The sequence below is a fragment of the Taudactylus pleione genome, unplaced genomic scaffold (genome assembly GCF_031769625.1).
Source record: "Taudactylus pleione unplaced genomic scaffold, aTauple2 ptg000977l, whole genome shotgun sequence".
Taxonomy (NCBI): Eukaryota; Metazoa; Chordata; class Amphibia; order Anura; family Myobatrachidae; genus Taudactylus; species Taudactylus pleione.
The window spans coordinates 6,814,046-6,832,888 of NW_028285378.1; the positions used below are offsets into that span (position 1 = coordinate 6,814,046).

General features: G+C 44.1%; 1 protein-coding gene across 1 annotated transcript in view; it reads left to right on the forward strand.

Annotated features, from left to right (window-relative positions):
- Positions 1-18,843, forward strand: part of WDR75 (WD repeat domain 75) — a 292,493-nt gene that overhangs the window by 61,567 nt on the left and 212,083 nt on the right. The window contains exon 8 of the mRNA XM_088460739.1: positions 6,342-6,430. Coding sequence (XP_088316865.1) covers positions 6,342-6,430 — 89 coding nt within the window. The remainder of the gene's footprint in view (positions 1-6,341; positions 6,431-18,843) is intronic.

An 18,843-nucleotide genomic window follows, 5' to 3' on the forward strand; every position in this document is an offset into this window, starting at 1 on the left:
AATTATGCAATGCGGCGACTTTGGTCTTCGGTCCACACTTTAATCAAATTTTGGCCAAGCAAGCATCCAGCTGCTGGCTGATGGGGCAGGCCTCCTCCTGTCAGGTTGGGAGGCTGACTTCTGCAATTTTCCCGGGCCTGGCATCAAACAATCTCGGATGCTTGGGTAAGGGAGTTGGTGGTTCAGGGCTGTAAACAAAAAGTATGGTGGTCGCTCATATCAGCTTAATGACATAGCACAGGTGCTACTATTATGTAGCAATAATTATTTTGGGGTGAGCGTTTGGGAGTGGGGCCTCCGGAGTTGTTCTGGCTGGACCTTTTTCAGGACATCACCTAATTCACATAGATATTTTTTATCACTCTTCTAATTGTTTATTATTTGTCATTTTAATTCTTTCTTATTTCATTAACACTCATTGATTTATTTTTACCATTCTATTCTTTACACTTCACTATCGCCTTTTTTCCCCTTTGCATGTGATGCCCTGGGGATGGTCCTTGGCTGGAATTTTTTGGGGTACCTTGCTTCTCGGACGTGAACCCGTAAATGTTAGGGACGCCTGTATAGAGGAGCCTTGACGATGGCCTGGCGCTTATTCATATATTTGCAAATGTATGTAACTAATACCTCTGAATCTCTATTATCAGGATTTAAGTATATTTTGTTGACATTGCTGCAGTGTGCTGGAGGGCAAATTCCTTTTTTTTTTTTTTTTCTGGTTCAGGGCTATGCCATAACAATCCAAAACCACCCCCCTCGAAGTTTCATGGTTACGGATCTACCGGGGGATTCGGTCAGAGTTCGGGGCCCTTCTGAATTCAGGGGTTGTTATCCCAGTCCCTATGATGGAACAGGGAATAGGTTACTATTAAAACGTATTTTTGAGCAGGAAACCCAATGGGTCCCACAGACCTATCCTAAATCTGAAATCCTTCAACAAATTTGTCAGGATCCTGAAGTTTCACCGAGACGTTACGGTCAATCATGCTGGCGATGGAACCAGGAGACTTTATGGTTTAGTTGGATATACAGGATGCATACCTGCATGTCCTGATTACAGAATCCCATCAGAGGTTTCTCAGGTTTGCAGTGAATCACCAACATTTTCAGTTCCAGACTTTACCCTTCAGGCTGGCAACAGCCCCAAGGGTATTCACAAAGCTAATTGCATTCATGACTGTCTGTCTCAGGAGTCAGGGAATCAGGATCCTGCCATACCTGGACGACCTCCTGATATTAGCTCAGTCTCAGGATACATTACTGTGTCACCTACGGATGACTGTGGTTTCCCTGCAGGAGCATGGGTGGGTGATCAATTGAAGAAGTCTTCCCTGTCACCAACCCAGAGGATGGTGCACCTAGGGGCGATACTAGACTCTAGACAACAGAGGGGCTTTTTGCCGGAGGACAAGATTGTGGCACTCCAGGCGCGAGTACGCAGGCTACTCAACAGCCAGGTAGTGTCTGTCTACCGGGCCACATTCGATATGGTGGCTTATGCATAATTCCACTCCAGAGTCCTACAGCGGTGGATCCTGGCGCGGTGGGATGGCCAACATCATCAGATAAAAAAAACAGATGATTCTGAGGGGAGGGGACTCATTTGGACAGGGGTCGTCCGTTGTGGATCTCGGAATGGGTACTCCTCACCACAGACGCAAGCCTGAGGGGGTGGGGAGCAATAATGGGTCAGCACACTTTCCAGGGAAGTTGGACGGACCTAAAAAGCCTTCTACCGATAAATGTGTTAAAGATTCGGGCAGTGCACAGGGCACTTCTTCTAGCGCAGGACCTTCTTCGGGGCAGTCAAACGCGACGACAGTGGCCTATACAAACCATCAGGGATGCACACGAAGTCCAGCGGCTATGAGAGAGGTGGCAGAGATTCTGTTATGGGCAGAGAGCCATCTTTCAGCGATAGCAGCCGTGTTCATCCCAGGAGTTCTCAACTGGGAAGCGGACTTCTTAAGTCGCCAGGATATACACGCCGGAGAATGGGCTCTTTATCCGGAGGTGTTTCAGATCCTGATGGACAAATGGGGGCTACCAGATGCGGACCTTATGGCAACCTGTTTCCTCCAATCTCCCTTCTCGCAAGGGTCATCAGGAGATTCAAGCAGGAAGGCGGCAGGGTAGTGCTAATAGCTCCTGCCTGTCAGTAGACAATCCGTTTCCACTGCCTCTGCGACGGGACCTGTTAATACAGGGCCCATGTCTTTTACCAGGATTTACACCGACTGGCTTTGACTGCTTGGCTTTTGAGTCTTCAGTGTTAAAAGCCAGGGGCTTTTCTCTGTCAGTGATAGACAATGCTTAGAGCAAGGAAGCCAGCTTCTGCTCGCATATATCACAGGGTTTGGTGGTCGTTTTTTCCGTGGTGTTACAACAGGAAATATGACCCTAAGGTATTCAGGGTAGCTAGAGTGCTGGCATTTCTCCATGCCGGTTTGGACTCGGGTCTCTGCCTCGCCACCCTGAGAGTGCAAGTGTCTGCTCTGACGGTGTGGTTTCAGTGCAAAATTTCTAATCTGCCGGATGTCAGAACATTCATGCAGCGGGTGTTGCGACTGCAACCTCCGTTTCTCCCACCGGTAGCATCGTGGGATCTGTCTCTGGTTCTTAAGGTGCTACAAACGCATCCCTTTGAACCCTTGGATAAGTGGACTGGAGATGGCTGACGGCAAAACCGTTGTTTCCCCTGGCCATCTCTTCAGCTCGAAGGGTGTCTGATCTGGCAGCTTTGTCCTGTCGCTCCCCGTATTTAGTGTTCCATTAGAATAGAGCTGTCCTCTGCACCAAGGCGGGCTATCTCCCAAAGGTAGTTTCTCCATTTCATATTAATGAGGAAATTGTGGTTCCAGCCTTCCAAGCATCAGGCTTGTCTACAGGCGAAGCTTTACTCGATGTGGTCCGGGCTCTTAGGGTCTATGCGGACCGGACCAAGGCCATCAGGAGAATAGACTCATTGTTCGTGTTTGTATGGATTTCACAAAAGAGGTTGGCCAGCCAACAAACAGACCTTGTCTCGCTGGCTTCGTATGACAATCTCACAGATCTGTACGCAGACTGGTTTGCCTGTACCAAACAAGGTGACAGCCCGTTCTACTCAGTCAGTCGGACCGTCATGGGCTGTAAGGCGCCTCTGCTGAACAACTTCCTGGTCTTCTGTGAGTACGTTCATAAAGTTCTATGCTTTTGACACGTATGCCTCTCAGGATGCTTCCTTTGGGCGGCGGATTCTTCTATCTTCTCAGGAGCATCCCCACCCCTAAGAACTGCTTTAGGACGTACCAAGGTAATTCCTGTGTACCCTATGGAACCCGAAGAAGAAATACAGAATTATGGTATAAACATACATGTTGATGATTTTTTTTCTTCGAGGTCCACAGGGCACCCACCCTGACACACCTGGCCTCACATGGACCCTGTTCTTAAAGCTGTATATCACAAGATTCCCTCTTCGTATGTGGAGTGTTTCTGGTGAAATGTTTCTTTCTTCTCCATTCTCTTGCCACGAGGTTTAGTCACTAACTAAATGCCTGTGACTGGCGGCGGGGGATATAGGGAGGAGGACCAGTGCATGCTGGGAGCTCCGAAGCTTTGCCGTTTGGGGCAATGGATGCCGTACAACTATATATCCCAAGGTAATTCCTATGGACCTTGAAGAAAAATAATTATCAACAGGTATGTTCATACCATAATTTTGTATTTTCCCGTACATTGTAAAAATGCTTGGCTCAAAAGTAGAGCAACGTGTTAACTTGAACGCAACGAGTTAAATTAAACAAAACTTCCACTGAATCTTTCCGTATGCTAAACGAGGCTTAAGTGGCAGATTGTGTCATGTGCACATGTGTTTGAGTGACACACAAGATTTAATGAGGGCTGTGGGGATACCGAAGATGTTGAACATCCCGGAAGGACTTCCACATCAGAAACAAATAAAATTTTCGAAAAAATTAGAAAATTGTTTCAATTGACTGTTGGCTCAGTATCCGAATGACAGCAGAATTTGTAAACACAGATGAAAAAACTAAAATTTTGCTTCAATATCTTAATATGACAAAGGTTTGTGCTAAGATGGTTCTAAGGCTTCTCACAGTCGAGCAGACAGAAAATCGAAAGCAAATTTGTACAGAATTTGTATTTTGGAACAAATTATAGCGGATTCACAGTTTTTGAAACATGGATCTTCGAGTAGGATCCTGAGACAAAACGCCAGTCCATGCATTGGAAAAACCCGCCAAGAATGAAGAAAGCACGTCAAAGCAAATCCAAATTCAAAGCCATGTTAATTGTTTTCTTTGATAGCAAGGGTGTTATTTTGGAAGAATGGGTAGTAGAAGGTGAAACAGTGAATCGACACTACAAAAAAAATGTGCTAGCAACTTTGCGAGAGAGAATCAGAAGCGGTGCTTTGCTTACTCATTCTTATCTTAGAATGGGTGTACATAGAAGGGGTACGGAGTAGAAATGTACTTTAATATAATTAAAAATATATCAGTCTTGTTAATAGCCACACCTCGTAGTTACATACAGGCAGGGATGGTCACACACAGACACAACCAGACAGACTGAGGTACCTTCCACCTTGATATGGAGCCAGCAACTTCTTCCTCCATGATACCAGGACATTCCGCTGTATTCCCACCCTCTGCTTGGATCAGAGGAACATGTGCCGGGCTCCACTAATCAGGGCTCAGCACACAATCCTCTGACCCTGGAGTCTCACCAGAGCAACAGAAAGGAAGGACTGGAGCTGCTGGTCTGTAATATCTCCACCCGGCCCTTCTCTAATGCGGTTCTCCCTAAATCTGGAGAACTATAGGGCTACAGAGACTGGGCTAGCTCTCCAAAGATGTTCTAAAAAGACGCCTGGTGGTGGATGGGCCCAGCACCCCTGTAAGTACGCTGCGGCACACAGTTTGGGAAACGCTATAGTATACAGTATTATCTTTTATATATGGAGGCAAATACTAAAGTACATATATTAATTGTTTAATCGGGTTCATCACCTTAATTGTAGCTTCCACCCCATTGGGCCTTTAGAAGGCTGATTTTTTTCTTTAATTTTTTTTTTTTTTTAGATCTATTTAAAGTAAAAAAAAAAAAATGTTGCCTGCTAAGAAAATTTCCAGATCTTCCTATTTTAGGAATAAAAACTTTAATTTGAAGCACTGGTTGTACCACAAATCAGTGGAGCTCTGTAAAAAAAAAATTACAGGACAGGCTCTTATTAACAATTTTGTATGCCATTTTAGCAACAATGGAGGTGAAAAGTTCAAATGAGAGTAATATTGGAAATGGAAAGTTGTTTCCAACTATGGGCTGTATTCAATTTGTTTCGCAACCGTGATACTTTTTCAACTGCTGGACTTTTCACCTGCATCGCGTATTTTAGCTGCGGAAACTTATCGTGCGTGTACCCGCGATTCACCCTATTCATGTCAGAATACTCAAAAAGTGGTGTCAGAATCGGGGAAATACGCCTGAACCCCCCCCACCCCAAAAAAGATGCAGAAACATTGGGGATCAATGTAGTAGTGATTATTAGCCCCAATGAAGCAGTATGATGTACTTAAGTTTGCACAATTGCCACTAATTAGCGTCTTTGCACAAGTGGTGAAGAATGGCATAAAGCAGTATTTTTTGAAGAAAATAAGTATACCTGTCAAATTTGGGGTACTTGAAAATGGGTCTAAGTATATTTAAGAGTTGCTAAAGTGAAGTTATAAGAAACGTAAAAAACGCACCTTTAGCAAACACCTGCAGTCAAAAAAACACCTCACCCATACTTGTAGACCCCCCAAAAGTCTTTCGCTACTTTTTATGTTTGTACCCCCACTTTGCCTTTTTCACCCCCTTTTTCAAAGTGCTTTTTTGGGGTGTTCATTTTTTTTTATTACGCAGTTATTCTTTGGGGGGGACTACCCCACGGTGCAGAGTTGGTTTCCCCACGTTTACACCCCAAAATAGCGATTTTGCTTTTTTTTTCTCTACCTATTCATAGGCGAATCTTTTTTGCCTATTACATTGCGTACACGAAAAGTGTTTGCAATTGAATACAGAGAAGCTTCCGCCTGGCGAAAAGTCGCAATCGGCAATACTTTTTCGCGGATCTCGGCTTTTCACCTCGAATTGGATACGGGCCAATGTTTACAAATTGAGTAACTGTTACATCTTACATATAAGTGTGATTCAAACAATTTGTTGTAAATACATTTCGCCTTTTATTCATTTGTATTTTTTATATATTAAATTAAGTACTGTAGCACATAGCAGGTGAAATTACCTTACATCAGTTTGATTTATGCACAGTTGTTTCCTATTATTTGTAGGAGAAAATTCAGCTGCCAAAAAGAATATACTTATTCTACCCTACACTGGCACCATGATGCAGTTGCAGATCTGTCTTTTTCTGTACAAGGTTTGTATAAATTGATGCACACAAAATGGTTTACTGCTGTAGAGATTGACTGTCACTTTTGATTGATCATAATCTTCTGTAGTTAATTACCAGCCAAAGCTCATTATTGTGTGTCAGATCCTTGTGTTGCAGAGTACTCTGGAAAGGTAATCAACACACAGCCAGTATGGTGTTCAAAGATCCCTCTGACTATATTTGTGTCATTCAATAATATAAAGCACAGTATTCTCACATTTGCAGTATATGTGTATTTTCACACTACATTCCAACACAGCAGTCATTGTTAGTATTCATTACATTATTATCTATACACGAGGGAGTGAATTGTTAGGGATGTGAGCATACATAGGCTGACAAACATCTGCACATTTCAAGCTTCTCTGAAACTCAAAGGCTAGCAAAAATCATTCTCTATAATATTCTGCAATTCAATGCTTATGAATAACTTAGACACACACCATCTTGTAACAAGATGGAGTCTAATGTGGATAGCTTAATTTCAGATTTATCACTTTCCATATTCCACTTTAGGTTTTATAGTAGGCTTTTTAGTACTTGATAAACACTTCTGTATATGAGTAGTAGAAAAGTCATGGGTACAAAGGTACATTATTTAGAAATACTTGGTTATGAAACGGGGTGTTTATGATTATTGTGCAAATTCAAGCATTCAACTGATAAAACTGCACAACAGTGAAAATATTTAAGACATGATTGACTTCCGCATGTGAAGAACTAATATGACTTTAAAACGCTGTTAGCTCTGTTCCATTTATGATATAGGAGTATTTTGTTAAATACTAAGGAATTTTGGCATCTAGAGAATATATATAGGTTGGCAAACCTGAATACATGAATGCTTAATCATTGTCAGCCATGTAGTCAATGTAGGATGGAAAATAATGTCCCTCACAGTCCTCTGGTCCTCTGGCAGAATTTTTCTGCCCCATTTACACATCAAACTCAGACTTATGAAGAACATTATAAAGGGGATGAGCGAAGATGAAGCTTTCAAGTACCTGAGAAGAAAACTTCCACTTCTGAGTGATGCTAAAGTTATGGTAGGTTTGGTTTCTTGGCACGAAAGGCTGTAGGATATGGTCCTTTTCTCTCCTGCTGTAATTCTACATAAATTCTGTTTTTATTGGAGTCCCCTGCCTGCATCCAGCTTTAGTGTGAAGTTGAGGTTACCCTGCCTCTCCCTGAACCAGATTACCTCTCTGGCGGTGTTTCTGGCTGCTTCGTCTGCCTTTTCTGAATCTGCTGGAAGGTGCTGGCGTCTCTCCTCCACCGAGCAGTCTTGCAATGCTAACATCCCTGGCTGCTGCGGTGCCTCAGGCTGAGCTGACACATCTCTGGTCAGTGTCTGGAATCCAACTGGCTTTTCTCTTTTCCATTGGATTCCATTGTCTGCTGAGGGTCCCGGCCGGCTCCCGGTGTATTGTATTTCACCTCATCTACATGCAGCTTGTCTGGGGTGTTGCACAACCTCCAGCTCCTACACTGCTGTCCTGGTTGTGGCAGCCTTTCCCTCTGTGTGTACCCGATCCCTGCATTAGTTCTCCGGTTGGCTGTGATCATCTTGCTGCTGAAGGGCAGCCGCCATCTTGGATCCACTGACTGGGTCCTTGGGAGCTGCACTCTCCTGATAGTTATCACTCCGATCCTGTAAAGCTTTTCTGGATTCCTTTATCTGCTTAGTGGAGTCTGTGCCATCTGCCATCCTGGTTACTGTGTAATCTTGCTGGATTCTGATCCTGGAATCTCATCATGGGCGTTATCGGGCACGCTGCTTCTGAACTGGAAATGTATACCCACTTTTTACCAACACCGGTCCTGGCGGCGGTTGACCCCCGCAGCCCCCCCTACATCTTTGAACACTCCCCCTGTTTTTGAGGGTCCATGGATTATGTCAGAGGTGCTTGAAGCTCTGAATAACGGTGAGGAGTGGATCACGGCGGAACTAGAGAAAATGCAGTCTGCTCTCTCTCTTTTGCGTCCAGATTTGCTGTGGGTTCATGTACCAGTTGTCCAGGTGATTTTTGTCTTTTGTTGAGCATATTCTAAAACCACAAGAAAATAATTAGGCAATAGACCTTTGTGTATCCACTGCAGATGATGCTGTAACTCCTGCACATTCTGTCCCATTTGTGAGGACTTTCAAATGCTGGGCAGTTTCCTGTGGACGAGCTTATCATCCACCTATCCGAGGGCTCCTTCCAGGCGGTCTTTAAGGGCATTTATGGCATCACTCCCCTACTTTATAAAACCTGATGCTGTTTTGCACCTTGCTAGAATCAAGGAATCTTTGGACTTTATTAGACGATGGATTGTTGTGATGGCACAGTGGTCTCTGGTCTGGCTTTTACCAATTCATCCTCTACTCCATGATTTCCTACCTCCCTCTGCCATGCTGGTGACTGGCATTCACGTTCGTCCTTCTGATACATTCTGTGACATTCCTACCCGACTGGCTATTTGACTCGTCTGAACTCATCCTCCTGACTGACTCTGGACCCATTGAATATCTATGTGATGCTGAAATTACTGTTATATATTATATTTTCTATGATTTGTCTGTGCAATGTGTGCTTTTATACTTTTAGAACAAAATTTCCTGAGTGTAGTTCTACTACTATGCTTTATTCTTTTTTTTCTTATTTTCATTTGTTTGGATTCATATCTCTGCTATATTTTAATATTAATTGTATCCGGATGTGGTGCTGATGTGGACCTTGCCTTAAGGGGCCTATCCATTAGCAGATAAATTTGAACGATGAACGATTTATCATTCAGTCGTTCAATTTATCTGCTAATGGATAGGCTCTGAAGGATCAAAATGTGCACTCCCGTGGGCCGACAAATTTGGTCTTTTGTTTCTCTAACATGTTGGTCAATTATCGTTTATCGCTGACAGATATTAGAAATATCTGTTGCGGTAAACGACGAACGATTTTTTAATGAAAATGAATAGAAACATAAAAAAAATCCACTCCCAAAATGTCATGCAAAATCATTCGTCGTTTGAAAAAATCTGTCATGTACATGACAGAAATCTGTCAAAGCAGCCCCAGGAATTTTCAAAAGATAAATCTTTTGTCTTTCATCTTTTTTTTAAAAGATCTGCTAATGGATAGGCCCCTTTACAGCCATTTTGTTTTTTATTTTTTTGATGACTCATCAGCTTATCTGCTTTTCATGGTTATGTGCTTCCTTGTATTGGTTTATTTTCTAGTCTGTTTTATTGGGCTCTGGTTTGGCTGGAGGGTCCCTTATCTTATTGCATTTCTGGTGCATATTCTTGTCTGCACTTTTCTACTTATTACTAGCCCTGTAGTTCTGTAGGTAGTTTGCCCATGTGTGTGGTCTTATCTGTTTTTCTTTTATTTTCTTCTTCAGGGTCCACTGGATCTACCTTGGAGGGGGGGGTTAAGGGGGTGTGTGTATGTATTTGGAGAGATCCATTGCACCAAACAGCATACAGCTTTAGAGCTCCCAGCATGCACTGGTCCTCCTCCCTATATACCCCAGCCACAAGCATTGTTTTTTGTTTGGTGTGCAGCAAGTATCCAGACGCACCTGTTTAACAGCGGGACTGCCCAGGCAGTCCCAGGCTTTTTCTTTAATGTTTTACCTTAGTTTTTTGAGCTTCTGAGTTGAGCGGTACTAAGTGCTGAATAGGACGCAAGTACTGCGGCTCCATCTGCCGATGCCGAAACGTCAGTACCGCTATATGCCCTGGGGATTTTGTCGGGCCTCAGCGTGGCTTAGCTACTGTCGTCGCTGGGGTCCGGACTGCGATTGGATTCATGGAGATGGCAGGTAAGCGATTCCTCGTGAGGGGAATCATGTGCCACGCAGTATAGGCATCCGGTGTAGGAGACGCACCAGAGGCGGCTGCGGGTGAAGACCTCGTGTAACGTGTACTCATTAAGGCGGCCGGGGTCATATAGTCAGTCGCCGGGGATGGGTAGTAGACGCACTAGAGCGCACTAGTTAGTCTACTACTGTGAGGCCAGCGTACACATGCCGTCAAAATCGCAGCTTAGGGGAGATTGGCGCGATATATATAAAATCTCTTTAGTTTTTCAAACTGTCAGTTCTATATATCACTGTGTTTCTCCTCATCCCTCTGAAAAAGGTGTGTGGTGTTTTTTTCATATGTGAAAAGAGTCATATTGCATTTATACTGTACACCTTATACCGGTCACTCATTGGTCATGTCTGAGGGTAAAGGTGAAAAGGATGAGCCTCTGGTGCTCAAGTCATGTAGATCCTGTTTGGCAGGCCTGTCTGAACAGGATTTTGTGCAAGATGGGTTGTGTAGTGCCTGTTGTAAGCAGCCACCTTTTCTATCTTGTTACATCTGCACCTACACAAGAGCCATCCTGGGTTGCTTCCTGGTCTCAGGTTTTGTCGCATTTGGTGGACAAGGCCACAGCATCACGTGCTCCTGCCACGATAATGCCTCCTACTATGGGATACCCATAACAGTTGCATCCTTCTATGTACATGTCCCCTATGAATCCCTATTGGTTTGATTCTTCTGCTCACTAGTCAGAGTATGCTGCAGTCTACAACCCCTCAGCAAGTGGTACAGGCGAAAAGACCAGTGGCAGTAAAAAAGGGACACGAGAGGTTTTCTTCAGACGTTGCCTCAGGGTTTTCACTCATCCTCCTCATCACACTCTGATACTCAGAGTTCTGGATCCTATTCAGTGGAAGAAGACCATCAATCCTCTGTGCATGTCCCCTATCTGGTGAGAGCGGTTAGATCTATCCTCGGAGGAGGCGGTTCCACCGAAATCTGAGACTACGGTCTTTAGGTGGCAGAAATGTGGCTAAGGATTATTTTCCTCAGTCTGAGCAACTGACGAATCTCATGTCTGAAGCATGGTGTACTCCAAATAAACATTTCTTCTTCGGAGTCCATGGGGTCCACAGCAAATACGTTGGGGTATGTGGTTGGAGTGATCTAGGCACCAAACCGTTAAACAAACTCTCAGCTCCCAGGATACACTGGGTCCTCTCCCATATATACCCTGGCTACAGGCAGTCAGTTCTGTTTGGTGTTAGCACAGTATACAAAAGTAAAATTTTTATTATTTTTGGTATCGGCATAAGGCTGTGGAGGTGCGCATGCGCGATCCCCTTTACCTTGGAAAGCGCTACCTTGCGGAGCGTGCCCGCCTCCATGCGGCGCGTACACAACGCTGTTTTACGTTGTGTGCGTGCTCCCTTGCGTTGCGTGCACATGGCTCTTTTGCATCGCGTGTACGCACCCTTACGTCGCATGCATGACGCTGTTTTGCGTCGTGTGCACACCACGCAACCACGTGTTCACCTCGTGCTGCCACAACTTTAAACAGTCATTGTATTTTACACGTTTCTTCAGTGATTTGACTATGCATATACTATCACTTAAATTATTCAGTACCTCCAAATCGAATATGCCAATTTTAGGGAAAGATTTTACAAAACCTTTGGTCATCTTGACCCATTCATCACAGTACAAAGTAGCATACGCACCATACTTAGTATACAGTATGTACCTGGCCGACCCTGTCGGCCCTTCCATGAGCAGCACATCATCGACCATTACTAGCGTTTTCTTAGCCCCCATTCCGAAAATTGCTTAGCAACTTATCACTAGAGAATTTTGCACTTGTGAACAATTTCTAAGAGCTACGTTCACGCACTCCTTCCCGTTATGTACGGCTGGCCCGCTAAGCGTTTCGGTCAGCTTACACAATGAGGAACAGAATAATGCCTATTGCAATCTACCCTGCGTGTGGCGAATTTATACCTAAGCTTCGTCTGCTCGCTTCCTACTTTGAGTTACTCTCCCCTGGTAGAATTTAACTGTTCCTATAACACTTACCCTTGCCAGTGATTTCCTCCCCACAACTACCCAAGTCACAATCACAGTTTACGCAACTGTGCGGTCTGATCGCATTGCCCCAGAGAACCTAACTGATCAATGGACTTTGCGATACTATTGGGTGTTGGACCGAAAAACTACCACTGATTTTTCGCACCACAATATACCTGCTTTGTATACTGGCCCGGTAGCAGTTTGCCTCGTCAGACACCTGTTGAGTTACCTTCTGTTACTTTGCAACAGTAACCTTTTCACATCACAAACACACATTCATATACCTTTCGTTTTCTGCACAGAAAAACTTTTACCCAACTCTGGCAATGCAATTTGGAGGTTTTACCAAGTAATCACGCTATGGATATAAGAAGACTGTCTATCAAAATGATTGGTTAAACACGTGGCAGCAGTACAGGAAATACGTATTCGCTATTGTACGAATCGCACTTTAGTGCCAAAACTACAATAAAAGAAACAAACTTTCCTCTGTTGTCCCCAGGTCCCTAATCAGCGCTCCTTAAAATCACACAATAACGGACATCTGTTCCACAACACTGAATGGTTACAGGCTTTGAACACAGGCCCTGATTCAGAGCCGGACGCTCTGTCAGAGCGCTCGCTCTGAATCAGGGCCGGCCTTCCAGATTTTTATAGCGGCCTCCTGCCCGCTCGCATAGCTGTGGTTGACCACAGCTATAGCAAGCGGGCAGGAAGATGGTCGCGATGGTCAAGACCATCGCGACCATCGGGCTTGCGACGAGACCCTTGTGGTAGGGTCTCGTTGCCGCAATCCCTGGAGTGCTTTCGGCTCAACCAGAGCCGAAAGCACTCCCACTGACATCACTTGTGATGTCAGTGGGGCCGGCCCCAGACGGTAGGCGTTCCCATGGGAACGCCTCCGTCTGGGCAGCCACGCCCCCGGCACGCCCACCAAAGGGGGCGTGCTGTCACTCACCATCGACAGCACGCCCCCTTTGGTACGAGACCCGGAGCGACTGCTTGCCCGTCGCTATCCGGGTCTTGCGCATGCGCACGACGGAGCCGGCTCCGTCATGCGCACTGGGCCACCATCGACCTGCTTGCGAGTGGTCAGCGCTCGCGTGCGGGTCTGAATCAGGCCCGTAGTGCATTCTATTAATACCCCTAAATCGCTAAACAGAAATAATTGCTTTCCAGACTTTGATTGTGGTTCCAAAGCACAAAAAGTTCTTATTGTAAAAAAATTATTTTACATTCCTTGATCTACAACAATTAGTGCAAAAGACAGGATCCAGATCCCCGGCATCAAACGTGAAGCCTCCGTCACAAGAAAGAAAGAAGATGACTCGCTATAGGACCGAGAGCGCTAGTTTATATATTACAGAGAGTTTATAATGCAATAGAAATGAGCTGGCATAATTCCATTGGTTCTTGCTCTTGGTTCTTCTGGTATGGTGCAGGTTATAGGTCAGTTTGTCCAGTGATGGTTCAGCCCTCCAACAGCTCTTTGTGTATGTTTCCCGCCGAAGAACAAGTCTAAACTGGCTAAGACACTTCATTACAGAGTATACATTGTAATCCATAACTTGCAGACGCATGTTGTGATCTCCATGCCGATAGGACCGGAGATCTGCAAATAAACAGTGATTTAGATTGGTACCAAACATGACGTGTACACTATGGGCCTGATTCAGAGCCGGACGCAATTAGCGCTCGCTCGTCCAGAAAATAGGGGTGGCTATTCAAATGAACCGTTCGCTCTTTGCGGTCTGTTCACGCCTCTAGGTCTGAACGAGCGAACAAAACTTGCGGTCGTTTTTTGGGAAACTACGCCCCCTGGCCGCTCGCATCCTATGTCATGTCCGCTATTTATTAGATTAATCGAGTACATCGAACAGGGTATGAGCTGCTCGCTATTCTTGTGGTTGGTTTTTGCTACCACAATTTTGCGAGCAGTTCTGGCTATAAAATAACCCAGTGACGTGGTCAATGACGCTGCTGTTTTAATTATGCACACCCATAAAACGCCCGTTTTGACCTTTAGGCATGCCTGCGTTCTGATCTCCACTACCCGTTTTCAAGCACCTTCCCCTGTTACCACCCACATACGCCTCAATCTGTCACTCAAATTATCAGGCATTCGCTATTTTGCGAGCACATGAATTTCGACCGCACTGACTGGTTCGCGCATGCGTATAACGATCCGTACGCATGTGCAGTTGGGCAAACATCGCTCGGAGCGAACGAGCGGCCGCTTACGAGCGGCTCTGAATCAGGCCCTATGTTCCAAACCTTAGATGACAAATACATTCATTTCACAACATAATTGATAGCGAATAAAACCTCTAATATTACGCACGACGCTAATAATCATAACATAGCGCCGTACACAAAGGTAATATGTAGATGGTGCAAAATGGCGTTGTGCAGATATAATTTTTACAGATTTGGTCTAAGCCAACCATCCGCCTTCAACAGTTCTTATCTGCGTATGGTGCGCCTTTCCACCCTTTGTTGAGGAACCGAGATCCGTACGCTATTGTGCGACTTTCGGTAACGTGATCTCACAGCTGACAAGCCCCCGTCTATGGATACCCCTTAATTGCTATACCCAATTGTCGCTATTTAGCGCTTCTAGTCGCTTAAGAAATAATCGCTTTCCAGTCCAATCGTGTGGTTCCAAAGCACAAAAAGTTATATTATTCAAGGAAAAAGTACAACGCTCTTTGAGCTAGACAATTAGCGCAAAAAGCAAGTAAATACAAAGGTACAGCCGATTCATACGCTAGTGTTCCAGATTCCAGTTGTCCGTCATCAATCTTGAAGTCTGCGGTCATCAAAGAAGGGAAATGACTCCCTTCTGGTAGCCAGAGCAGTAGCCTATATACCTCACAGATCACAGATAGAACAATAGAGACAAGCTGACACGATTCCATTAGTCTTTGCTCCTGGTCATTCTGTTCATTGAATAGTTCATACGGTGTCATCAGGGGTATGTCCCAATTCTCCCAACAGTTGCTTTGTGTAGTTTCCCGCCGAAGAACTAGTTAAACTGGCTACAGACAACTACATACAAATTGTTAACATGTTAACCAATAACTCCCTATAATTCATAACTTGCAGACGCATGATGTGATCTCCTTGCCGATAGAACCGGAGATATGCAAATAAACAGGGATTTAATATAATACCAAACATGACATGTCTACTATGTTCTAACCCTTAAATCTTCTTTACATACATTTCATATACAAATACTAATTAATAATACCTTTAATAACTATCTTATTATTAGGAACCATTATATACATATGCTTTCACGCATTGATGTAAGAAAGGTTCGTATGTATGTATGTGAGGATGCACGTGGGCGTCTGTGTACGCATGTGGATACATACGAGCGTCTGGGTGTAAGCATACAAGTCTGTGTTTGTTATGTAAATCAGTGTATGGATGTGGTGGCTACGCAGTTTTGCGCATTGGATTGTGCTGATGCAAAGTAGCGTCCGATTCGCTCTTTAGCAGACAACAGACGACTAGATCGTCAGATGATTGCAAACGATCATAACCAATTATTTGACTTTGACAATAAATTTATATGTATGTATATAAATGTGTGTTTGCATGTGTATGTATATCTATATATATCTATATATATATATATATATAATACACACATACAGTCAGGTGCATAAATATTGGGACATTGACAGAATTTTCATATTTTGGCCTCTATTCACCACCACATTGGCTTTGAAATGAAACAAACAAGGTGTGCTTTAACTGCAGACTTTCAGATTTTATTTGAGGGTAATTACATCCAAATCAGGTGAACGGTGTAGGAATTACAACGGTTTCTATATGTGCCTCCCACTTTTTAAGGGGCCAAAAGTAATGGGACAAACTAAACAATCCTAAAACTAACTTTCACTTTGTAATACTTTGTTGCAAATCCTTTGCAGGCAATTACAGCCTGAAGTCTGGAACGCATAGACATAGATGACGCTGGGTTTCATCCCTGGTGATGCTCTGCCAGGCCTCTACTGCAAATGTCTTCAGTTCCTGCTTGTTCTTGGGGCATTCTCCCTTCAGTTTTGTCTTCATCAAGTGAAATGCATGCTCAATCGGATTCAAGTCAGGGGATTGACTTGGCCATTGCATAACATTCCACTTTTTAGCCTTAAAAAATTCTTTGGTTGCTTTTGGAGTATGCTTCGGGTCATTGTCAACCTGCACTGTGTAGCGCCGTCCAATGAGTCCTGAAGCATTTGACTTAATATGAGCATATAATATTGCCCGAAACACTTCAGAATTTATTCTGCTGCTTTTGTCAGCAGTCACATCATCAATATACATGCCCACACCGTGACACTACCACCACCATGCTTCACTGATGAGGTGGTATGTTTTGGATCATGAGCAGTTCCTTTCCTTCTCCATACTCTTCTCTTCCCATCACTCTGGTACAAGTTGATCTTTGTCTCATCTGTCCATAGGATGTGGTTCCAGAACTGTAATGGCTTTTTTAGATGTTGTTTGACAAACTCTAATCTGGTCTTCCTGTTTTTGTGGCTCACCAATGGTTTACATCTTGTGGTGAACCCTCTATATACACTCTTGTGTAGTCTTCTCTTGATTGTTGACTTTGACACATATACACCTATCTCCTGGAGAGTGTTCTTGATTTGGCCACCTGTTGTGAAGGGGTTTTTCTTCACCAGGGAAATAATTCTTCTGTCGTCCACCACAGTTGTTTTCCGTGGTCTTCCGGGTCTTTTGGTGTTGCTGAGCACTCCGGTGCGTTCTTTCTTTTTAAGAATGTTCCAAACAGTTGATTTGGCCACACCTAATGTTTTTGCTATCTCTCTGATGGGTTTGTTTTGATTTTTCAGCCTAATGATGGCTTGCTTCACTGATAGTGACAGCTCTTTGGATCTCATATTGAGAGTCGACAGCAACTGATTCCAAATGCAAATGTCACACCTAGAATCAACTCCAGACCTTTTACCTGCTGAATTGATAATGACATAACGAGGGAATAGCCCACACCTCTCCATGAAATAGTTTGAGTTGATAGTCCCATTACTTTTGGACCCTTAAAAAGTGGGAGGCACATATAGAAACCGTTGTAATTTCTACACCGTTCACCTGATTTGGATGTAATTACCCTCAAATTAAATCTGAAAGTCTGCAGTTAAAGTACATCTTGTTTGTTTCATTTCAAAGCCATTGTGGTGGTGAATAGAGGCCAAAATATGACAATTCTGTCAATGTCCCAATATTTATGCACCTGACTGTATGTGTGTGTAGATTAGGGGTGAGCGGGTTCGGTTTTACTCTGTTCTTATCGCCACTTTACCGCAAATTTGGCTCGGTTTTATTCGCTATCCAAAACACATGTTCGGCGATAGCCAATAAAAAGATCCGGGTAAAACCGAACCCGCTCACCCCTAGTGTAGATATATATATATATATATATATATATTCTAGTGTGTATAGATATATCAGATTGTATATCTGTGTGCATTGCATGTGATTTATGAAATCTGCTGTGTTATGCTGCCTTGTCAGTCACAACCTATCACTGCTGTTTCTCCTCATTAACCCTCTACGACAGGTGTGTAGGATATATTGGGTGTGAAACGATTGTCGCATTGATACTCAGACTTTGGATAACTTTAGCGATGATATGTCCAAAGAAACAGAAAGACAGGTGGCAGAAGCCCCTGGGCTGGTGTCATGTATGGCCTGTAAGCGTGGTTGTCCTCACAGGATTTCATACAAGATGGATTATGTGGTCACTGTTTTAAGGATTCACCACAAATCTACCAGTTTCTGGACAGGAGCCTCCTTGGAACTTCAGACTGGCGTATTTTGTTTCTTTCTATTTTCCCTTCTTCCAAGGGTTATCAGGAAATACAAGCAGGAGAGTGCAACAGTAATACTGATAGCCCCTGCTTGGCCTGGACGCCATTGGTTCACCGACCTACAGAGCCACTCCGTAGATACTCCGCCGTCTTCTTCCTCCAAGGTTGGACCTGTTAATACAGGGTCCCTACCGGTATCCAGATATTCCTCGTCTGTCTTTGATGGCGTGACTCTTGAGACCTCTATCTTAAGGTTTTTCCAATTCTGTAATTCGTAGGCACAGAAACCTTCCTCTGGCCGCATTTATTACAAAATTTGCACTTGTATTTTCAGCGGTGTAAACCTAGAAAATGTGACCCTAGGGTGGTTAGGGTTTCTCGAGTGTTTTCTTTTTGTCAGGCTGGTTTAGACCGGGGTCTCCATCTAGCCACCATGAGAGTTCAGGCTTCTGCACTTTCAGTTTGGTTCAGCGAAGGATCGCCCCATTGCCTGACATTAGAATATTTTTTCAGGGTGTTCTTGAGGGTTCAGCCTCCCTTTGTCCCCCTGGTAGCCCATGGGGTTTGACATTGGTTCTCAGGACTTTGCAGGCTCCTTCATTCGAACTTCTGAAGTCAGTAGACCTAAAGTGGTTGACAGCGAAGACCATTTTCTACTGGCTATTGCTTCTGCCTGTAGGGTCTCTGAT